General features: G+C 37.7%; 1 protein-coding gene and 1 long non-coding RNA gene across 2 annotated transcripts in view; one reads left to right on the top strand and one right to left on the bottom strand.

Moving 5' to 3' along the window:
* The first annotated feature begins 7,073 nt into the window (after positions 1 to 7,073).
* The window catches only part of LOC121370251 (protein cappuccino-like), a 65,955-nt gene continuing 47,729 nt past the window's right edge, over positions 7,074 to 25,299 (top strand). The window contains exons 1-4 of the mRNA XM_041495376.1: positions 7,074 to 7,262; positions 7,836 to 8,016; positions 9,056 to 11,249; positions 12,144 to 12,313. Coding sequence (XP_041351310.1) covers positions 9,170 to 11,249; positions 12,144 to 12,313 — 2,250 coding nt within the window. The 5' untranslated portion in view covers positions 7,074 to 7,262; positions 7,836 to 8,016; positions 9,056 to 9,169. The remainder of the gene's footprint in view (positions 7,263 to 7,835; positions 8,017 to 9,055; positions 11,250 to 12,143; positions 12,314 to 25,299) is intronic.
* On the bottom strand, positions 12,182 to 25,020 carry LOC121370252. Its single transcript, XR_005957657.1, has 3 exons — positions 24,829 to 25,020; positions 19,413 to 19,459; positions 12,182 to 12,280 (listed from the first exon to the last, which is right to left on the bottom strand). It is a non-coding gene; the product is annotated as an uncharacterized LOC121370252 (long non-coding RNA).

Here is a 25,299-nt window from a genome sequence, read left to right as displayed (position 1 = left end):
AGTTCATAAGGTCGAGCACTGACTTTTGCGCATAACGTTAAATGAATCTGATAGGAAAAGATAAGATGGAAACCAGTCAAAAATGTTCAGGATCGCTTCCGTCCTGAATATGCCAAAAGGTCTAGTTACTGTCTCACATGGTGCAATTCCGGGATCTAGTTAGTCGTTAGAGCACCTTGCCTCAGGTGCATGCAGTGTAGGATCGAATCAGATCCCTTGCTGCTAATGGAAAAATGTGGCGGTTTTCCTCTAAGACTACGTGTCAAAAATGACCAAATGTTAAACATCCAATAGGCGATGATTAATACATTTTATCAATGTAGGCCTGCTCTAATGGAGACACCCCACCCCACTGGCATTTCTTTTGATAGTCTGTATATCAGTTTACTGAATTGAATACTGACACTTGAAGGCATACTGTCACAGATTTAAGGACCTTATTTCTCTAAAAATGAATAATAAATCAAAATTACATTAATTTTTACAGACCAAATCTAGCTATTGCATCACTTTAACTACACTATGATGGAATGAAATCCATGTCAACCCTCTCAGCAATGTTAGCTTTTGAATTATGGACCATTGTTATAATTCAATTATTTTTACAAAATAGCATTAATAAGTGGTGTATGGTAGTTACGTAGATGGTTGAATAAAGTATATTTAGGGACAAATCAAATATATATATATATATATATATATATATATATATATATATATATATATATATATATATGTTTAAGTAATACTTAATGGTCTGTGACAATATGCTTTTAAGTGCGAATATGTGCAAAGCTTCACAACATTGGAAACGTTTATTAAAACAAGACGTAAAAGTTACAGTTTGTTTTGTTTAATGACAGCACTAGTACATACTGATTTACTTTCTTCTTTCTTTAGTTTTATTTTTGTGCTTATATCCAATTAAGGTTCAAGCACGCTGTCCTGGGCATACACCTCAGCTATCTGGGCTGTCTGTCCAGGACAGTGGGTTAATTGCTAGTGTTTAGTGAGAGAGAAGAGGGTGTAGTGGTCTTACACCTACCCATTGAATCGTTGGAGCCGGTATCGGGCTGCGAACCATGTACCTACCAGCCTTATGTCCGATGGCTTAACCACGACACCACCGATGTCGGTATTGATTTACTAATCATCGACTCTTGACTGTCAAACATTTGTTAAATTTTACATATAGTCTCAGAGAGGAAACCCGCTATATTTTCTAAAAGTAGTTAGGTATCTTATATATGCACCACCCTACAGACAGGATAGCACATACCACGGCGTTTGATATACCAGTTGTGGTGCACTAGCTGGAACAAGAAATAGCCGAATGGGCCCACAGACGGGGATCGATCCCAGACAAACCGCGCATCAGGTTAGTGCTTTACAACTGGGCTACTTCCCGCTCGCTAAAAAAAGATGTAATAATGAGTTATTTACCAATAAGATATCCTAGCTGTTGTGTAGATATACTGTGTTCTATATTTATTTTCATGGTTGCTCGTCTGAGGTGCGATGGGTCACAGCATAGATCGCCTTTGATTATTTCAGTTTTTCCCGTTCCAGCCAGTGCTACACGACTGGTACACCAACATACCGTAGTATGTACTGTCCTGTTTTATGGAGGGGAGCAAATAAAAGGTATTCGGTTGAAAGAAAGAAGAAATGTTTAATTTAACAACACATTCAACACATTTTTTTTTTTTTTATTACGGTTATATGGCCTCGGACATATGTTTAAGGACAACACATATGAGAGAGGAAACCGGCTGCCGCCACGCAATGGGCTACCCTTTCCGATTCGCAGCAAGGGATCTTTTATATACAGCATCCCACAAACAGGATAGTACATACCACGGCCTTTGTTACATAAGTTGTGGAGCACTGGCTGGAACGACAAATAGTCCAATGGACCCACCAACGGGGATTGATCCTAGACCGACCTCGCATCAGGCGAGCGCTTTACCACTGGGACATTCGGTTGAAGTTACCGTATATATTCCCTTTCATTCTCTCTCGACCTGGTCCATACCTAGACGTAATTTAAAATGTACTATCTAAGGTATCGCAAAAACAATTTAATAAAATAAAATTTAAAAAATCGGTTCCTACCCTTTACTCTTCTGATTTTCTTCTACTGCCGTAAAATATTCCCGACAATTTACAAACAATCAAGGAAGAGCGGTGGTTCAGTCTTTTGTGATGGATCTCACCTGAACTGTTATATTTTTTATTTTGCTTTCAAATGCTGATGATGTTGATAGTATATTAACGAAACTGTTAGCAAATTCAGTGGTTGAAACAGAGATTTTGTTTTCACTCATTTTTTGTACAACATATTCACACGCACGCGCACACACGCACGCGCACATATACATACTCAGTCACACGCATTATATTTACATTACAAAACGTGAACCTTTTTTTTTTTACTGTTTGGGTAACAACGTCATTATATCAGAATGTTATGCCAACTTCATTTTATTTCATCAATCATTATTTTCAATGGGTTTATATTGAGTTTTCAACCATAATTCATTGTAGCATATATTTCAAAATTATTAATTAAAATTTTTAACAACTAAAGTTACATCTTGAATATAAAGTTAAAGTTTATTTTGTTTAACGAGACCACTAGAGCACATTGATTAATTAATCATCGGCTATTGGATGTCAAACGTGTAGTAATTCTGACACGTAGTCATCAGAGTAAACCCGCTACATTTTTACTAATGCGGCAAGGAATTTTTTATATGCATTTTTCCACAGACAGGAAAGCACATACCACGGCCTTTGACTAATTGTAGTGCACTGGTTGGAACGAAAGAAAACCCACCCAGTTGAATGTATCCTTCAAGGTGGTTCGATGCTACGACGCAAGCACCTCAAGCGAGCACTCAACCACTGAGCTAAGTCCCGGCCCTCTCTTGAATACAGTTTATTGTTTACAATATCCATTGGTAGATTCAGAGGGGAGGTTACAAAATACCATGATCATCCACCCGCCCATGTGGAATGCCCCTCATGTGAAATGCCCCCCGCCAATTTTGTTTTTTTAAATCACACATTCACCAACACGTTATATATTTTCCGTAACCCTAATGTGAGTGCTTCCCCCACCCACCCACCCCATATAAATTCCTGTTTCATTTTACATCCTTATATAATTGTGAGTGAGGGTTGTTGTTTGTTTGTTTGTTTGTTGTGTTTGGTTTGGGGGTTTTTTTTGGGGGGGGGGGGGTTGGGGGGGTTTCGTTGTTGTTTTGGGGGGGGGGGGGGGGGGGTCCATCATAGCCTACGTATAATCCTTCCGGTATGAAATTATTTGGAGATACTACAAAGTTTACAATAACAAACACATGGAACATTGTATATACAAACATTGACATTTGAAATAAGAAACTAGGCCTATATATTATAATTATGTGCATTTTGGATAACAATCTCGGGACAGTAGGCTATCTTGGGGTTTTTTTTTTTTTTTTTTTTTTTTTTTTTTTTTGTTTTTTTTTTTAAAGAAGCCAAAAATACCCCCCCCCCCCCCCCAGTCATGTTGATTTCAACCACGTAGGCCACGCTTGATTTTTGAAGAAGAATGTATGCGATTGTTGTTGTTTTTGTTTGTTTTTTTCAATTACATGTATATATTTTTTCATGGGATCATGGGATGGAAACGTACGCCTACTACCCGTGCAACAGACAAATGTGACATGTGAACATGTTGATATCTGGTTGATATCTTTGGGCTATAAAGTATTTAATATTTATTAATTTTCATCTCATTTCTTTGTGTGCAAATGTAAGATTTTAACTTTTATTTGATTTGAATTCAAGTGCGTGTCAAGTCTAAAACTTAAAAGTGGAAACGTGTCCAAGAGAGATAACTCTTACTTTCCAGTGTACCTTCAGGGTCCAAGATGGCGGAAAGTGAGTGGAAGTTTTTGTCCAGTTCTATCAACAGTGACATTCGTTTGCATTGTATCATATATCGAACATAATACATAGTATAACCGTTTTATTACAGATTGATTTACAATTTAAAATGGTTTGCGTGTTTAATATGTACTTTTCCACGACATTTGTCTTTGCCAAACATCCAAAGGCTGCAAAGTTACAGTAAACAAACTTGCAAAGTCGACAAATCATGGACAGATTTAATATTTATCATCAAATACATAATTAACCAAGTATTTTACTAATTGTAGCATAATGATTTCTCCCGAATTAGTATCATGATATCTAGTCCTTTCGTACCTTGGTTATTTTGTACCATGGCTGCTGGCATAGTGTGCACCTGCCTCAGTGGGTACAGCACTAATTGGAGGGACATAGTAAGTGCAGTGTTCCAAATAAGCACTTGCCTGTTTGTCCTGACAAGTGAAAATCTGCTCGGACAAGCAAAATGTACCTTAGTGGTTGCCCAGTGGACAAGTAAAATTTTTCAATGCAGTTTAATTGTGAGAAATAAAAAATACGGTTCTTGTATTTGAATAAAACAAAACATTTATTTGGACAAGTAAAAATATTGCTGGACAAGTAGATTTCTTGATATACTTGTCTAGTGGACAAATGAAAAATTCTGCTTATTTCTATCTCTGAAGTGTTGTTTTTACTACATCTGGATATCCTTAAATACCCTTAATGTAGCTGGTATTCAAAACTTGTGGCACCATGTTTCAATCTTTTCTTAACCAAAATAGTCCAACAAATGGACACACAAACCAAAAATGTATAATCTACCATACTCGCTAAATCCCGATTGAAGAACTTGCATAACAAAATAAAACTGCCAACAACATAAAACATTTCCACGCCATTTTAAATTTGCTACATAGAGTGAAGTAACTCGCCGTACATGTTAAGAAAAGTATTGCCTTAATGTGCCCCGTGTACTAGGTAGAGCACCCACGCGCATTAGGTGCTTGAGTCGAAGGATCTAATATCCTCCATGGACCTATTCTCAGATTGTTTCATTCCCAGTCTGGAGCTTGACGCAGTGTTTGTTTCGCTTGTGCAAACTGCACATGCTTTTGTGTGCTGGGATCCTTCATTTCGTTGTTTTTGCCAGCGAAATGAAGTTTTCTACTGGGATGGATGTGGCCATTGGAACTGATTGAACGCTGGAACGCTTCTCGTTTCGACAGCCTGCACCACCAGGTTGGATTCTTTTTTAGTGAGATTCCTTGCCTGCACGTCATTTCTCCGGCTGACTATGTGGACTTGTTTTTTTGTGACTCGTATGACGACCATTCTGCAGAACGCCACGGTTGTTCACGTTTAATCTCTACATGTCCGACCTGTCCTAGCAGCACTGGAAGATTGACCACCCCACTCTAAGAAGAAATAGGAAGTGGGGTTGGCTCCTACTACTCTTTTTTCTGGACTTTACTTTGCTTTATAATGATACCATCTCATATCTTCTGTAGTCGAGCCCGTCCGCACCACTATACCAACCCATGATGACTGGACTATGCCCTAGTCTGATACTGTCTCTCGTTCAGACGGATACAGCTTCTCGAGATCTGTATTTCAGCACAGCACTACACCTTCAACGTCTAATAACTGTCAATCTAGGGGTTTTCTTGATGGGATGCAACCCATCTTGTCCGTATAAGCTGTGCACTCAAACGGCCTTGATGAGGCCACTCAAATGAACATACAGATCAGACTTTAAACTTTTAGATCTGCGTTCAAAATTTTACGTCAAAATTACTTTCTTTTTTTAATATTATTAAATAGTCCGATCCTCTTTTCTTTCTCTTATTTATTTTTGGACTGTCCTTCTAAAATGCTCCAAATTATTTAAATATTCGGCAGAGCAGTCTATTCTTTTTATTTTTGCTTGTACTTTTTTTCTTCTTTTAAAAAAAATTCTATTAACTTTTTTTTACTAATTGCTATTTTCAAAATTCTGCCCATTTTCAACTCTACCCTCCCCCTCACCCTCCCCCCATCCCAAGTCAGGCCACCGATCTTATCGGAGGTCGGACTCTGGATGGGTGTGTTCAAAACCCTAGTGGTATATGAGCATGTTAAAGTAGTTATCTATATCTATCAGATTGTTTTATTTCCTGTCTAAACCAGTGCTTCACGACTGGCATATTGAAGGTTGTGATATGTGCTGTCCTGTCTGGGAAAAGAAGTTTGTTTTGTTTAACAACACCACTAGAGCACATTGATTTTTATTAATCATCGACTATTGGATGTCATATATCTGGGAAAATGTATGTAAAATATCCCTTTAAAAATGTAGCTGATATAAAAACTACTATCTTAATTTGGGATATTTGAAAACAAAACTATACAGTATTGATAGTTCACATGATAACTCACTTGTGTAGGAGACCTATTTTTAGCAGATAATAAAATACAAGCAGTGTTCAAGATTAAAATTTTGGGGCAGTATCCCAGTTGGATACTAACATTTCAAAATCTGGTATCCCACCTGAGAATTTAGAATTATATGGTATTCCGGTGGGATACTGGGTTCTTGAAGTCTGGTATCCAAAATTAAATTCTGGTATCCCCGGGATATCGGGATACTGTTAATCTCGAACACTGACAGGTGTGTGTGCATATATATATATCAGTCCAACACACTAATTATGAAAGTAGGAATGTATGGCCATCATGGATTAGGCCCAGAGTGAGGTTTCCTAGGTAGCATTTGGATTTCAATATGAGCAATGGTACTTCCGGATAGAGGCCACAACAAAATGGTAAACATTATGCAAACACATGTGCCTACTATCGCCCCCCAAAATGGGTTGTCTCAACACACCCATGTCTGAAATTCTGTATGTTGTGCCCGTGCAATGTGTTCTCACCATGGGTATAAAAGTGTGCATGATTGCCATCCACATATTCACGCATACTTCAGTTGAAAATGCTTACCTTTTCTACCAGGGAAGAGCTAAGATCACCTTAAGAGCAAAGCTACCTTATACACTTAAGGTGATCTTGGCGCTAAGACTGCTTCGTAAAATGGGACTCTAGTTAATAGTGCCAGCTGCCCGGCAATAAATTTATGAAAGTAATATTAATACCTTGTTTTTGTTTTTTAGCTGCCAGACAAAACTGATCACAGACACCTGTATGTATATGTAGGTGTTTACATATATATGGATGGGAAACTGTTCAAACGTTTTAGGAAAGTCAGGTGTAATAGTCGCCTAATTGCTATGACTCCTGTCCACTGTGTAAAATAATGAGGCCTGCTTGATTGTGCCATGGAATCTTTGCTGTTACAAGTATAACAGGTATTTAAATGTTTTAGTGGTGGGATGGAGCTCTCCTTCATATATTTTTGCATTGCATTATTTATTCTATATACTATTATACATCATACATATATACAGTCCACATAAATTTATGATTTGGATAGTGAGTTATGTCCCCTTGATGAATCTGGCATCGCTAAAATATAGTACAACACAATGTCAGACAGTAGGTTCCCTTATATCACATTAGTTACCATTGCTTTATATTAAAACATTTTGTGTGTCTGGATAACACAGATATAAGCAGTGTATCAAGCCAGTCAAGTAGTATACATGTATATGAAAAAAAGTGTCACATACACACTGGTACCTCACATTTAATGCTCTGCAAGTATATGAGGTGTCACATGGTATTTTTATTAAGAAGTTTTAAAAACATTTACCCTTCATTTTTAACAGTGTATTACAATGACCACTTTTGATTTTTGTAAAGTCATTGGACATAAACAGTTGTGCATTATGTACATTGAAATGACATGTGTAATAACGGTAATTTCTTGGTTCACTTTTGGGTTTTTTACTTTGTATTTATCACACATGATTTTCATTTAGATTTGAAGAAACCACCGAGTCATTCTTCTGCTTTGGATCTTCAGGATGTCTTGGAGTCAGTTTTTCTCGCCGCCATCTATCTATACATGACCACCACACTGAACTACAGCTGATCTCAGATTCATTATATATGACAACTGTGAAACCACAAATGGTGTTTTTAACTGCTACTTCTATGTAGGTGGGTGTACATGTGTCTTAACAAAAATTAATTTCCTTTATTTGTTGTGCTAGCGGGGTCCCTGGCTGGCTGCAATAGTGGCTGGTTGGTTCAGTAGATATATAGATGGATAAATGGAACATTCCTTTATTTTTCAGTAGACCTTTAAAAATTGCGCCTTATTTCCTTCATACAAACTGCGCACCATTTCCATTTGACATTAATCCTATGGGACATTCCAAATTCTATAACACCTATAACCACCCTCCGCCTGTTACCAACCCCGGTCGGGCTGCTGGTGCTCCCTTGCCAATGCAGGCGGTCCCTCTCTCCACCCCACCACACCCTTTTCTGTCCTGGGCAGAGGAGCCGGCCGTTAAACACTCTGACCTGATAGTTGGAAGTAAAAGTAAAATAATACTCATATTGAAAGTTTTCAACAAAAGTGGAACGAAATATATAATTAAATGAGAAATAATACAGGATGAAACTGCTAATCAAGATGTAAATTTGTTTATACTCACAGAATATAGAACTTTACCAAGGTAAACATTCTAAGCAGCTACCTATGGTAGAATTAAGAAAGTGACATATTATGATTATCCTTTGGAGAATATATGTCATGGAATGGCCTCATGGGACAGCTGCTTGCTTAACACAGTAGCCACTTGAGCAGGTCATTCTGTTTTAAGGTTTTAAAAATACATGTTTAACAGGGCTTCTAGATTTTGGTAGCCCCACTCCCATGGCTAGTGATGTTCAGTGTTGGGCTAGTAAATACCTACTATTACCATGCACGATGGTTAGTGGAAAAAAAGTTGTCAAATGCTGCATTTAAGTCTATTTTTTAGATATGGATATCCTGGGCCCCATCCTACCTCCCCAATCTTAGTGTTTTTAAGTTCAATCTTGAGGTGACATATCTGATTATTACTATTAGTAAAATTGTATTTACTTGAAAGTAAAGTAGGGCTAGTGGATTTAAAAAAAAATTACTGATCCCATAGCTAGTGGATTTTATAAAATTCTAGAAGCCCTGAATGTTTTTTACTTTTTGTAGGTTGCTGAATATATCAAAGCAGCATCAACAAACAACATGTGATAAGATCTGATACATATCATTCCTGGTTGTGAATCGTATTGTGATACCCGAAACACTACTCATCGTTTTACAATGAGTGAGGTGACAGACACATCAGAAAATCAACAAGACATTCCGTCCAAGTCTCGCGACGTTTCATCAACACCAAGTCTCGATCCTGTGACATCTTCGGCACTTGGCAGTGCTGAAACCTCGTCTGAAAAATCTTCAGACACGAAACCAGTAAAATCTCACCTGCCACGAATTGGCCTGCCTGAAAGTTACCGGCACCGACGCAGGCTTTTGGCAGGACCACAATCTTCTGAACCCAATACAGAAAGTCCAGACAACGCAGATGGATCGTCTGGACCCTCAAAACATTCAACATTCAGTTTATCACAGCCTAGGCTGCTGTCCAGAACCACCTTAACCGAAAGAGCAAAATCTTCATCTGCACGTCTTGCCGATGTCTTGAAAAATCCACCACGATTTCTGTCGCAGGGTTCAAGAATCAGAACATCTGCACAGGACTCTAAAACTACTGTAGATGATGCTTCTAAGTCTGTGAATGGTCAGCCGTATTCTACTGAGACCGATTCCAGCAGCTACAAGAACAGTACTGGACATGATGAGAGTGCTGAATCATTGAAGAATGTTGCCACAGAGCACCAAGTATCTTCAGTATCTTCAGTATCATATGATGCACAGTCTAGTGGTGACTCGGCCAGATTTCGTGTGCCAACTGCACTTTCTGGATCACGTGGTAAAGTAACTTCCTCAGAAGGAACTCTGTTAGAAACTGAACCACCACTAGAAGGAAAGAGGGTTCTGTTTGATTACGATGCTCGGGATGAATCTCCTAGATCTGATATTAAGTATTCAGTGTCTGTTCGGGGTCGGACTGTTTCTGTTGATGATGGGACTGTAGAGGAAAATCAGTCTAAAGACAAGCAGTTTGGATCATCACCAAGAAGTATGTCGCTCGGTGGTGAAGAAATGCCTATTGCAAAGTCCTCATCACCAAGAAATGTATCTGTTGATGGTGACCATATTCCTATGCTAAAGTCCTCTTCACGAAGGAGTAGGACAGCTGTCAGTGGAGAAGTGCCTATTCTAAAGTCATCAGCAAGGAGTAGGTATGTAGATGGTGAGGAACTACCTATTTCAAAGTCCTTATCACCAAGGAATGTGTCTATTGGTAGTAAAGAAATGCCTGTTCGAAGATCCTTTTCTCCAAGAAGTAAACCAGTTGATGAAGAATTGCCTGTTTCAATGTCTTCTTCACCAAGAAGTATGTCTATTGGAAATGAGGAAATGTCTGTTCGGAAGTCCCTTTCACCAAGAAGTATGTCTGTAGGTGGTGAGGAAGAAGTGCTTGTTACAAAGTCCTCTTCACCAAGAAGTAAACCAATAGGTGGTGAGGAAATGCCTGTATCTAAGTCTTCCTCACCAAGAAGTATGTCTATAGGTGGTGAAGAAGTACCTGTTTCTAAGTCACCATCTTCCAGGAGGAGCATGTCTGTCAGTTGTGAGGAAACACCAGTTTCTAAGTCTTCATCAGGAAGGAGCAAGTCTGTGAGCAGTGAGGAAATGCCTGGTCTTAATTCCGCATCACCATCACCGTCTAGCTCCTACAAGTCGGGCCGCATGCTGGATAAGGTTGGTAGCTACCCGTCATGGCGATCACGCAGGCAGGGTGCCACTGATCTCGACCAGGCCATGAAATACAATGATGAAGAGAAGCTGAGACGGTGGTTCGGAGGAACCACTCCAGCGAAGACAGAACAGCCCGTTCCAGAACCAGTGGCAAACGTGTCCGAAGATTCCGTGCAGGAAACAAACTTGGATGATGTTCAGCTGGAGATGCTGTTTTCTAACATGAACTTGAAGGACAAGCAGACAACTCCACTGCTAGTGTACCAGAGCAATGCACCTATCAAGAGTCCACGAAGAGATGAGAAGGATGTCGGTGAAACAAAACTACTTCAGACTGAGGATGCTGCTGCAGCTGGTAAGGAAGATACAGCTCCTGTACAGAAGGATTCTAAAGACACGAGTAGCAGCAGCAGTACTGATCAATCGTACAGACTGAAAGTCAATCTTGAAGATGCTGTCATCTTCCCGGACAACATTCCTGAAAACTTGAAATTCTCAAGCAAATGTGTTTTTGAAGGTAAGAAGATCTCTTATTTGCTTGGGTCATCCATTTTCATCTCGCCTGCCATGAAAATCATTGAGGATAATATAATAAACATGATAATGTTATTTCATGAGTTATATCGCACGTCACAACTTTTGATACTGTGGCGGTTAAATGGTTTTCATCTTTTTTTGTTCTTTGTGGTGAAAGTCATTGTTTGCTAGTTTCACCTGTTAGAAAATAAATTTTGTGACAAAATTGTAAGGGTTTTGTGATGGGTGTGTATAGATGTATTTTTTATATTGGTGTACAGTGTAAAGAAAATTGAAACATAACGATAGTGGAAACATCACTGCTTTAAAAATGGATCAACGTTAACTGGAATATGACTTTAAAATTTGTTTGTTATAAATATAAGTATGGCGATATTTATTTTTATTAAGGTTGAAAAGTAAATGGCCGTTTCAAACCTTGTATATTTAGTTTGAAAAAAAAAAAATTCACAAAGATTTAAAGTGATAGACCCTAGTTTTTAAACACTGGTGTAGTTTTCACTATTAAAGTTGTTTCTGATCATTGAAATCGGACATTACATATATTTTACTGTTTAGATAATTCATTTCCATAAATCTGAAGTGTTTTTGGACATCCTGGTGTTTCTAATACCACTGAATGGATTTTTTTTATTTTTAAAAATGCACATACTTCTGAGAAGTAACAGCTATGAAGACCAGATCTAGTCTATTTTTAAGGGTATTTCATCATTTCAACGTCACAGAATTTTGTTTCACTCCATTGCCACTTTATCCAAATGTGTCACAGGTTTGTAGATTAACCCAATTTAGAGAATTTAGGGTTTAAACTAGGCTCTGTGACTTTAATAGTTATCTAATTTTCTTTGACCTGATCCTTATGACTGTGTTGCAGGTCAGATGCTGGTGTTGTGGTTAAGCTCGTGGTACTGTGAGTCTCACTACCTGCACCTGGTCCTCACCAAACACGACCTGCGGGTCGTCGTCACTCAGTTCTGCACTCACCTGCTGTCGGCCGGGGTCATTGAACACCTGGAGAAACAACAGGAAGGAGATGTATTCAAGGTACGGTTAAATGTATTTAACATTTTTTTTAAATTTAGGTGCCATTCACAACTCTGTGTTCTCACTAGGTGAAAATTAAATGGGGGGATGCTGCATGACCACCCGCTCTGCCATTCAAAAAAAAGAGAAGAGAAAGCTTAGTTATTGTTGTGTGTTGGTCGACTTTGTGGAAAGACCTACCCCATATTTTGCCCGTCTGGTACAAAAATGTTGGTACGATGTACAAGCTGACTCATCTTTTGTGTAGTTGAACTGGAGATATTGTCGGTCTGACATTCACAGGAATTCGGAGTAGAATCTTATTGGGTCAAACACCATTGGGGCACCATAATTTGTTTGACCCATTTGCTGGTTTGCAGGGAATATTTTTTTCAGTATTGTCTCTCAATTTGCTGTGCAAATTTAAGAGATTGCTACACAATTTTAAAACATTAAACAGTAGTTACTAATCAATTTTCGTTTGACTATCAATATCGTTAATCAAGATTTTGAAAACATGTTCCCTGGTTTGGGCCAAGCATTTGGTCACATTTGGAATGCATGTGAACTTTTATAATATCAGTGTATATTTGTTTATGAAATACACCAAAAATTATTGACGTAGTCAGAGGTTTTTTTTGCAACAGGCATGCTGGAATAGTTTTCTGATGGAAGCATGATAAAAATTCCCCATACCCATATTCATACCGATATTAGCATTACATTACAATATATACATTACCAAGCAAAATGATTGTTGGAACTTGCTTTGAATTGATCAAATTCACTATAATTTGCACATGTGTAACACGGTCAAAATTCTTACCCTCGTTTAACAATTATGCCAGGTGCATTTACATCTGTATTATTACCACTACATCCACATTAGGCATTATAAATGGCTTTGCTAAAACAACATAAGTCAATAATTATCATCTGAAATCTTGGTCCATAGGCATTGAATGAATGATTGGTGATTGTCCATCATCATTCTTGTTGTCTTGCTTCTTGCTAGAAGGATCAGAGTTCCAGTAAAATAGAAATTCATCATCATCTGCATTTGTAACTATACCAAACAGCACGAGTATCCTTCTTCAAGTGCTCACACAGGATTCCAACAAGACCTCCAGCAATCTTCCCCATGTGATTCACCTGTTCCAGTCCATGATCATCACAAGTGCCCTCCACAAACCCTTCATGCATACAGTTACCGGGGTACCCAGTGCTCCAACTGGTTCATGTCAGGGAGAAATATTAATCTAGTAAAAAGTATATGATCATAAACTGTGAACCACGGGAACATTTCAACTAAAGACGACACAGATTGATTTCAGCACAAGTATACATGTAGATTGATTTCAGCAAAATAGGACACAGATTGATTTCAGCAAAAGATGACACAGATTGATTTCAGCAAAATATGACAATAATAGTTTCTGGCACGAGTCTTCATGTAGATGTCATGTAGAGGGTTATAAAATTAAAATAAAGAAAGAAAAACACCAAATATTTTTACCAATGATGTGTAGTCACCTGAATCCAATAAGTTGTCTATATCAAAGGCCGTGGTATGTGTTATTCTGTCTGTGGGATTATGCATATAAAAGATCCCTTGCTGCTAATCGAAAAGAGTAGCTCATGAATTGGCGACAGCAGGTTTCCTCTCTCAATATCTGTGTGGTACTTAACCATATGTCCAGCACCATATAACCATAAATAAAATGTGTTGAGTGCATCATTAAATAAAACATTTCCTTCCTTCTAATAACTCAGTATTTAGCTCGGTATTTGTTCCTTTTAACAAATATTTAGTGTCAATATTTGTTTATTTTAAATGGCATATAAGAAGTTATGCCAATTTTAAAAATCTTTTTTTCAACCTCCAGGATTTTGTCACCTATGTTTTTAGGCTCTGATAATCGGCATTATTCTCCACCATTCCTCAAAGGCTATGTCAGGGTTTTGTCACCTATGTTTTTAGGCTCTGATAATCGGCATTATTCTCCACCATTCCTCAAGGCTATGTCAGGGTTTTGTCACCTATGTTTTTAGGCTCTGATAATCGGCATTATTCTCCACCATTCCTCAAAGGCTATGTCAGGGTTTTGTCACCTATGTTTTTAGGCTCTGATAATCGGCATTATTCTCCACCATTCCTCAAAGGCTATGTCAGGGTTTTGTCACCTATGTTTTTAGGCTCTGATAATCGGCATTATTCTCCACCATTCCTCAAGGCTATGTCAGGGTTTTGTCACCTATGTTTTTAGGCTCTGATAATCGGCATTATTCTCCACCATTCCTCAAAGGCTATGTCAGGGTTTTGTCACCTATGTTTTTAGGCTCTGATAATCGGCATTATTCTCCACCATTCCTCAAGGCTATGTCAGGGTTTTGTCACCTATGTTTTTAGGCTCTGATAATCGGCATTATTCTCCACCATTCCTCAAAGGCTATGTCAGGGTTTTGTCACCTATGTTTTTAGGCTCTGATAATCGGCATTATTCTCCACCATTCCTCAAGGCTATGTCAGGGTTTTGTCACCTATGTTTTTAGGCTCTGATAATCGGCATTATTCTCCACCATTCCTCAAAGGCTATGTCAGGGTTTTGTCACCTATGTTTTTAGGCTCTGATAATCGGCATTATTCTCCACCATTCCTCAAAGGCTGTGTCAGGGTTTTGTCACCTATGTTTTTAGGCTCTGATAATCGGCATTATTCTCCACCATTCCTCAAAGGCTATGTCAGGGTTTTCCTCTGATTTTGGACTACGAAATTCCTAGGGCTGGGACTCACTTGATGCGCAGTCACTTTGGGATTGGGCTATTTCTCATTCTAGCCAGTGCACCATGACTGGTATATCAAAGTGCTATCCTATCTGTGGGATGTTGCATATAAAAGATCCCTTGCTACTAATGGAAAAATGTTGCCGATTTCCTCTCTAAGACTGACAAAATTACCAAATGTTTGACATCCAATAGCCAATGATTAATAAATCAATGTGCTCTAGTGATATCGTTAAAAACAAAAAACAAACAAAATTCCTAAACTGAATGTAAATAATTCCTGTTTTTAATATTACATAAAGATATACTTTGAAAACAATATGTAACACTTGACAAATAAACACCCCTTCTCTCACCCATATCATTTCTTAACACAGAATAGACATATTAATTTGAATAAATTAAAGTATAATATACATATTATGTATAGTATTACTCCTTTAAATTCTAACTTGGCTTAATGAGATGTTTTTTAAATGAAACTGAAAATTCCCAATTTTTGGTAATATGATGCTAAAAAGTCAAAACCATGGGCGTTAAGTAAAATTAAAAAAATAAAACCCTGATTTCCACAAATGCTAACAATTTAATATCTTCATACATGTAAAGGTCGATAGATGGTTTATCTAATTTGTGAATGTAATTTATGTCGGCTCCCGCTGTTTGTCCCCGGGGAGAGCATGAAGTTTAATGTAAAAATGCTTTTAAACTATGTAATTGCTTCATATCTACCAAACCATTTCCAAATGAATTTCGTGTGAAAGGTCCTTGACCCACTGAAAAACAAAATTGTGAATTTAGTTGTTCAACCCCCCCCCCCCCCTCCCCCAACAAGGGCAAGAGGCAGGCCTAAAAGGTAAAAACATTAAGCCAGTATTTAGAAATCTTCTTTCTTTTGTAAATACCAAGTCTTGGCACATGGAGAAATACATTTGCGAATTTGGTAATTCCGAACTACACCTCCTGAGTTCCTGAGAGGTGGGGCCCAAAAGGGGAAAATTTAAACTAATTACAAAAATATATATATACTGCCAGAAATGCTATACCAAATAGTTTTCATATATGTAAAGCGGTCATTAGATATTTTTGAAAGTTGTGAATTTTATTAATGTTAGGTCCCCTGTTTGTGCCTTGAGAGGGTTGAAAGTTGAAAGTTAAAGTTTGTTTTGTATTAACGACGCAACTAGAGTACATTGATTTATTAATCATCGGCTGTTGGATGTCAAACATTTGGTAATTTTGACATACAGTCTAAGAGAGGAAACCTGCTACATTTTTTCATTAGTAGCAAGGGATCTTTTATATGCACCATCCCACAGACATGATAGCACATACCACAGCCTTTGATATACCAGTTGTGGTGCACTGGCTGGAATAAGAAATAGCCCAGAGTTGTATAGAGAAATACATGTAAACTGTAAGGATATGTATCTAGGCGTGATCTAATTCATTTGGTAGAATGCTTGCCTGAGGTACTCTGGTTGTAGGATCAAACCACCTCAGTGGACCTATTCTCCGATTGGTTTTTTCTCCGTTCCAACCAGTGTCTCGTGACTAGTATATCAAAGGTCTTGGTATGTTCTGTCCTGTCTGTGGTAAAATTGCTTATAAAAGACACCCTTCTGCATGTTTTCTCCAAGTGAAAATTATCAAATGTTTGACATCCAGTAGCCAATAATGTTTAGAATGATTGGCTGATATGTACATGTATTGTATGTAAATGAAAACGTCGGCCAACCCCTGTTGGGTTTGAACCACTGTCTTTGACTTGAAAATCCAGTGTCCTAGCCACTAGACCATATACATGTAGTTTGTAAGTTAGTGTGGCTTTTTATAAATTCTGAAAAACATTTACCGATTTTACTTTTTCACTGGAGGGGCGGGACGTAGCCCAGTGGTAAAGTCCTCACTTGATGCACAATCAATTTGGGATCGATCAGTCGGTGGGCCCATTGGGCTATTTCTGGTTCCAGCCAGTACATCACGACTAGTGTATTAAAGGCTGTTTTATGTGCTATCCTGTCTGGGTGATGCATATAAAAGACCCCTTGCTACTAATGGAAAAATGTAGTGGGTTTCCTCTCTAAGACTTATTATGTCAAAATTACCGTACGTCTGACATCCAATAGCTGATGATTAATAAATCAGTGTGCTCTAGTGGTGTCGTTAAACAAACCAAACAGGTTTTTTTACTGGAATCAGGAATATTATTATGTATAGGCTGGATGTAGTGATCAGGCAACCATTATCTACCAGTTAAAATGCACATGTGCCTTTGTATACATGTGTACAGGATATGTTTTGGACATGGTTTGATTGGCAGCTGTTGAGTCTTTAAGGTTCATGTATATTGGTTGTGACACTTGAAGGGAGATGTAGTATGACTAGTGGTAGAGGGCATGTCTGAGGTGTTACAGGTTATAGGATCAACCCTCAGTGGTCCCATTGGTTTTTCAATGGTATGTACTGTCCTGTCTGTGAGTGCATATAAAAGTTTGACAGTAAGTGTATCTGAAAAATAAATTAAGCCTAGAGAGCAGATACATGTAAATGTAAAGTCGATATTTCTAAAACAGCACTGGTTTGTTAAGACATGTACACTTGATGCCATTTGTATACAGTATACATACATGTACATATACACACATACAGCCAAACTTCTTTTAAGCAGCTACATATACCAAAGGGAGTTTCAAAAAGTGACCTTTTAAGACAGGTGGCTGCTTAATACAGGTCAGTTTTTACTGTATTAGATAATTTGGTAGAATAAAATAGGGCTCTTAACACAGGCAGCTGCTTAGTACAGGTTACTGCTTAATACAGGTGGCTACTTAATACAGGTGACTGCTGAATACAGGTGACTGCTTAATACAGATGGCTGCTTAATACAGATGGCTGCTTAATACAGATGGCTGCTTAGTACATGCAGCTGCTTAATACAGGTGGCTGCTTAATACAGGTAACTGCTTAATACAGGTGGCTGCTAAATACAGGTGGCTGCTACAGCAGGTTGGACTGTAAATTACAGTGAATACTGGATGAAATATGTGTATACATAAACCTATATTACAATTAATATTGGACATCAAGTAAATACATGTATAGTACTACACACAATGTACTAATGTAGCCATTTTCCTGAAGCTGCATGTAACTGTGACTCCCCGAGGCTGCGTGCTGTCATCTCCTCTGATGGGCCATCACCCGGCCCTGTGTAGGTATTTGAGCTATGTGTTTTAAGTGTGGGGCACCTGATGTCCTTCTACTACACTATAGGACGACCCACAGATCCTGTATGTAGCAGCAGCACTACACTTTGAGTCTTGTGTAGTAGCAGCAGTAGCACCACTGTGATAGGACAGGCAGCTGGTTTCAGAAGTCAGGAGACATGATCGTGTGTCCTGCATGGGAAAACAATAAACATTTGGATCCTTTTTGTTATCAGGGTGGGCCGGTCATGATATGTGGTCAGTCTGCCGACTTCGCGCTCCGTTGTCGGTACACAGAGGCAGAAGATTAATTTGTAAACGCGTGTGTTGTATCTGTAGCCTCCAGGGATTCTGTGATTTACTAATACGGTGAGTGTTTCATTGCTGATGGATATAGATAACATGTACTTTGTACGTGTACATGAATATGTACCCTTCATATCTGTAAAGTATGAGTACACGTATGTACCCTTCATCTCTATATAAAGTATGTGTACATGAATGTACCCTTCATCTCTGTTAACTTCTGGTGCAGTTTATCAGCTAAGGAATATTTAGATTTGGACAGCATTTAAATTTCTGCTTGAGAGTTTTCACCAGCTTGTGTAAGTTCTACATGTACATATGCCGATATTGTGCAAACGTATTAAGAACAAGGTTTTGTCTCAAGAGCAACTTCCTGTATATAATTACGTAGGTATAGCTGTTTGTACATGTACATACAGGAATGCACAAATTAGTTTTGAGCGAATTGAATTACAATTTACACATGTCACAAATTTGCTGTTTTTTTCTGATGTATGTAATATTGACAGTCTTGTAGAGGTGAGTCAGGGAAACAAGTGGAAAGAATGTTGGATCTTATGAATCAAGATTAACACACATTGTTTAATATTCATATTATATTATGTGCATTCAAGTACATAGGATTTGATGGTGATTACATGTCTTTTTTTGAAGAAATATGTTATATTATATAAAATCCTTGGATATGATGAAGAAACCAAATACTGGCAAACTGTTTTTTGACAAATTGGATTTTCTTTAATTGTGTTTGCCATTGATTAACTAGAATTCGAGTCAGATGGGATTACTACATGTAAATATATTTGGAAAGTGTTGCTTACCATACTTGTTCTCCATTGAGGAATCATGCAACAGCAAGACTGCACTGCTGAAATGAATGGATATATAAATATAATTAAAGGTAATTACTTGCGTATAATCATGTCCGTATATATAGTAATAGATTTTTGTTTTTGAAAAAACTTGTGAGAATAAAGAATCACACTCCTCAGAATCTAGGGTGGGTGCATGGGCAGGAGGGTGGTTGGTCAAAAAAGAAAAATACACATGAAACAAAACACATCTGTGTTAGAGGAAAAGTCAGAGAGGATCGAATCACAGTCTAAACATTATTAAATGTATCGAGTGATATTAATTTAAAGCCCACCAGTACTTTATTATTACTGGTACTTGATAGAACCAACTATATTTATAAGTACATGTAATAACAAAGCTCTCTGCATTATGATAATTAAACAATTGTATATTATCTTATTGCAAATTGTCAAAGAAGTTCGCAATTAATTCTGTCATCTTAGATCTATAATCTGGCATAGTTTAAACAATACAGAATTCAATTTATTACAAGAAAGAGAGGATGTTGTTCTTAATCATTGCAGATTGAATTCAGTAAATAATCAATTAAACTGGCAAAATTTATATATATATTTTTTTTAAAATTATGATGAGATCAAGGGCCAAATTTATGAAGCCTGTTTTTCTTAAATCAAATGTTTAAGCATTGTAAATGTGTGTAGTTGGACGTATGTAAGATAAAAACGGGCTTTGTAAATTCAGCCTGCGGTTTTTTGCACCTCACAGACTGAGAGTGACAGGCAGGTATTTTTGTGTTCACACAATCACTCAAAGATGAAAGTCTGTAGTACTTTAAATAATTGATTTAAAAAAAAAAAATGTATTATTATACATGTTCCAAACCAGTTTATGGTAGCTAGATTATATATTTGTTTTTATAGAAGTCTTGCTTCTTCTCCAAACCCCACAAAGTGACTGGATACATTTAATAGCAATTTTCACTCTTAAATTGACCATTAATTCTCAAACTGCCCTGTAAAGTTAATATTTGTAGTGCTGTACCTACGTGTTTTCATTCTCCCTGTTTGATTTGTTTGACTTCACTTGCTTGTTATCTGAAACCTAAAAATGGCACAAATGTGACCAAAGGTCAGCTCATTAATTTTGGGTGATGTTTTTTTTCTCTCTCTTCTTTTAAGGTGTATGTGTGGGTGGTCTGGGTGGGGTCCTTTCTGTTTCATGCTAATTTTCTTAAGAATGCTTGCATTGGCCAATTAACATAAATTTACTGAGATGTCATGACCCCAGTAAGTTCATTATTTTTGTTACATTGTTTCAAGAAATATGTGTTTTATTGCTGGTAAAATCAGACAACGTGACATAGACAATGAGTCATAAATGTGTAGGTGTTTTTTATAGTAGTGATGACATCAAGTTTTGAATTGAGCTCTGTGTTCTAGACTGCAAGTGCAAATTATACATCAATGAAATTTGGTTTGTAGTTGCACCTGTGGTTCTTCATATGAGTACTTGTAGATATTTAATCATGCAGTGTACATCCCTAATCACTGCTCACTCTCCCCATTGTTAAATTGGTCAATTGCTGGTTTTTATACTATATGGCTATATTTAGTCTTTGCCTAATATAATATTCCTTCAGTTAACCACATTTTAAGAAATGTTCATGGTAATACTCTACATATCTGAAAATTGGTTAAAATGTGTTACAAGGTTGTGTGTGTGTGTGGATTACGGTGCATTAAGTTGCATATTTATCATTTATGTCTTATTATTTGTGATTTGTGGGTTATAAGATCTGTTGGGTTAGTCACAAACATTTAAAGTGAAACAAATTTAATAATCATATCAATATACATGTATTCACGACCGGCCTCGGTGTTGTCGTGGTTAGGCTATCGGTCTACAGGCTGGTAGGTACTGGGTTCGGATCCCAGTCAAAGCATGGGATTTTTAATCCAGATACCAACTCCAAACCCTGAGTGAGTGCTCCGCCAGGCTCAATGGGTAGGTGTAAACCACTTGCACCGACCAGTGATCCATAACTGGTCCAACAAAGGCCATGGTTTGTGCTATCCTGCAATTGGGAAGTGCAAATAAAAGATCCCTTGCTGCTAATCGGAAAGAGTAGCCCATGAAGTGGTGACAGCAGGTTTCCTCTCAAAAATCTGTGTGGTCCTTAACCATATGTCTGACGCCATATAACCGTAAATAAAATGTGTTGTGTGCGTCGTTAAATAAAACATTTCTTTCTTTCTTTCAATATATTCACATAATAGTACAGCCAACAACTAAGGATTTAGATATTAATTTATCTTTCATTGTGAGGGGTGAAAACTTATATCTGGATATACCTCATCTGCAGAGTTGTGGTGGAACGGTGTCTTAACCCCCATCTCCCATGTCTGCATCTGAGATTCATCATGTTAGTACCATCCTATACTAGTACAGTGCTCACCTAATGTGCGGCTGGTCTAGGATCGATCCATGTTGGGCTATTTCTTACCAGTGCACCACAACTGGTATATCAAAGGCTGTGGTATGTACTATTCTGTGTGGGATGGTGCATATAAAAGATCCTTTCCTACTAAATTAAAAATGTAGTGAGTTTCCTCTCTAAGATTATATGTAAAAAATACCTGAAAAACATTCAATAGCCGATGATTAATAAATCAGTGTGCTCTAGTGGTTTTGTTAAACAAAACAAACTTTAGCTTTTTATACTACAAGTAGTACCAATTTTAAAATATTAATAGAATCTATCACCGTTGTGAGGTATAGATAAGACTATTCTAACCCGAGGAATAAAATGTTTTTTGTGAGGGCCAAGGTTTACCGAAGCCCTTACAAAAACATTTTATCCCGAGGTTTGGAATTGTCGTATCTTGTAATTTTGTAACTTACTGGTTTTTTTGTTGTAGAACGATTCGTATACATTTCACCTGCAAACTCAATTAATCATACGTGGAAAAATGTAATCCACCTTATGCAACGACATAAATATGTAACAACTTACCAATAAATATAAAGTTAAAAATATTAATTTGTTTAAATATTTTTAAAACAATGATACAACGTGAAATGGCAAACAGAATTCTGAAAACCATGAGTTATGACGTCATGCGCTGTAGAAATCGTCTAGCCCTCATCTCCTAGCCCTCGGGTCGGACAGATTTATCTAGCCCTAGGGTCAGACAGATTTATCTAGCCCTAGGGTCAGACAGATTTATCTAGCACCGTGCAAAAGCTGGATAACCCTGTCCAGTGGGCAAGAAATATATATATGTATATATACACCAGGGTAAGGCAAGAGAAGAAACTGATCCTCTGATGGGGAACATTGTTTGTGTGACAAATTGTTGTAATTACGAAGCTTGAACAAGAAGGGTTCCCCAAGTTCCATTGTAAAAGACCTCACACGAATGCATTAACTGTGAGTCAAATGAGGTAAAAACATGACAAAAGCCAGTTTGAGCTGTATAATGGGTGCTACTGTTAGGAGGGTTGTTAAAGTGCAAATATTTTAATCTCTGTTTGTTTTTTCTGCTGGTGTCACATGTGTTGTACATGTGCGCACTGAGTATCGCATTATTATTATTATAAAATGTACATGTACATGTGGGTCAAGTATACGGTAGGTAAAAACTATTACGGATTTTCTTAAAGATTGAAGTTTGGAAATGATCACATACTCTATCTTTTTGATAGTATAATGAGGTTGGGGTATGTTCAGAACACAATTGGTTCATCTTCCCACAACAAAGTTGAAGGTAAAATGTTGATATTATTATTTATTTATTTTTTGCGGGGGAGGGGGCAGCAACAGTAACCGCCAACATCATTAACTTTTGCATTTATTTTTGCTCAGATATGTCAGAATTGTTTGACATCCAGTAGCTGATGCTTATTAAATCAATGTGCTCTAGTGGTGCCATTAAACAAAACAAACTTTTACTTTTACTTTTGCTTAATGTTAATTTTTCACATATACATTTAACTGACTACTCATAAATTTTTTTTTTAAAAACTTTTTCTTTTTAAAAATGAATTCATTTGAAACTGTTTTTACATGCATTCGTTATAATGAACATCATTGTGTGCAAATACTGTTACAAGTATGAGCTACATATTAAATTCTGTTTCACTAATGACAGATGAGACATTAAATGTTATTTTACTATCTAGTGTCACAACAAAATATATATGTAGAGTGAAACCCATGTAAACCAGACACCCATGGTAAAAAAAACAATAACAGTTTATTTCGATTAATGACACCTCAAGTTTAAAATGTTACAGTTTGTTTTGTTTAACAATACCACTAGAGCACATTGATATATTAATTATCGGCTATTGGATGTCGAACATTTGGTCATTCTGACATGTGGTCTTAGAGGAAACTCACTATATTTTTCCGTTGGTAGCAGAGAAATTTTAAAACATGTTCTTTCCAACAGACGGGACATTACATACCACTGACTTTGGTACAGTCGGTAGAGTGCTCACCTGAGATGCTTGTTGTCGTAGGATCGAAACCCTCTCAGTGGACCCATTCTCTGATTGAAGTTTTTCCTGTCCCATAACTAGTATGTCAAAGGCCATGGTATGTGCTGTCTTGTCTATGAAAAAAGTGCATATAAAGGATCCCTTGTTGCTAATGGACAAATTTAGCGGCTTTCCTCTAAGACTGTGTAAAAAATTACCAAATGTTTGACATCCAATAGCCAATGATTAATATTTATTAAACAAAACAAACTTTAACTTTTAACTTTGGGTCACTAGTTGGAATGGGAAAAAACCCAAATCAGAGAATGGGTTTACCAAGGGGGTTAGACTGATCTAGATACCACCGCCAAGACCAAGTTCAGAGTCCAGTGTTTAGTTGTACTCTATCCAACTGAGAGAATTTCTGTTCTGTCACAAAAGTGACTGAAAAATGTCCAATTTCCAGTTTACTGAATGTCCATTTTCGATTGGTTTCACTGTATTAGACATCAAATAGTTGTATGGGCGGGACGTAATCCAGTGGTAAAGTGCTCGCTCGATGCGCGGTCTGTCTGGGATCGATCCCTGTCGGTGGGCCCATTGGGCTATTTCTCATTCCAGCCAGTGCACCACGACTGGTGTACCAAAGCCGTGGTACATGTATATACTACCCTTTCTGTGGGATGGTGCATATAAAAGATTCTTTGCTGCTAATCGAAAAGAGTAGTCCACGAAGTGGCGACAGCAGGTTTCCTCTCTCAATATCTGTGTGGTCCTTAACCATATGTCTGACACCATATAACCTTTAATAAAATGTGTTGAGTGTGTCGTTAAATAAAACATTTCCTTTCCTTTCAATTTTGATCAAACTGGAATGGCTGAAATCTCGACCCACTTGTTTTACCTTGACATATCTAAACAGACTGCTATAATTTATACCTGTGTCTTGAGAAAGTGGTCCCTGGTAACTGGAGACTGGTAGGTCCATGGAGGTGTCACAGACACACACCTGGATACAGAGTGTGTGCACAGCGGTCTGCCTGTAACACGAACCACTGAGGTAAAGTTGACCGGCCAGAGCACCTGTCTTCTTCGGGCATGTTTACTTTTACAACTGATGACCTGACTGGAATGCTAAGTAATTAATTCTACAGGCTTCACACACATCATGATCTAAATGCCTGGTGTAATTTAAGAGCCAGCACGTTTATTTTGTTAGATGCTGCACTGGCATAGTGAGACTTAAGGCTCATAGGTACTGGGTTCGAATCCATGTACCGACTCAGTGGGTACATGTAGGTGTAAGGCCACTACACTAATTTCTCACTCACTAACCACTATTCCACTAACAACTAGATGATGCACTGGCATAGTGGTTAAGCCATCAAGTCTGGTAGGTACTGGGTTCGA

The sequence above is a fragment of the Gigantopelta aegis genome, chromosome 4 (genome assembly GCF_016097555.1).
Source record: "Gigantopelta aegis isolate Gae_Host chromosome 4, Gae_host_genome, whole genome shotgun sequence".
In the NCBI taxonomy this organism is placed as follows: domain Eukaryota; kingdom Metazoa; phylum Mollusca; class Gastropoda; order Neomphalida; family Peltospiridae; genus Gigantopelta; species Gigantopelta aegis.
Note: the sequence above shows the minus strand (reverse complement) of the source record. Positions and strands in the feature narration are given on the sequence as shown.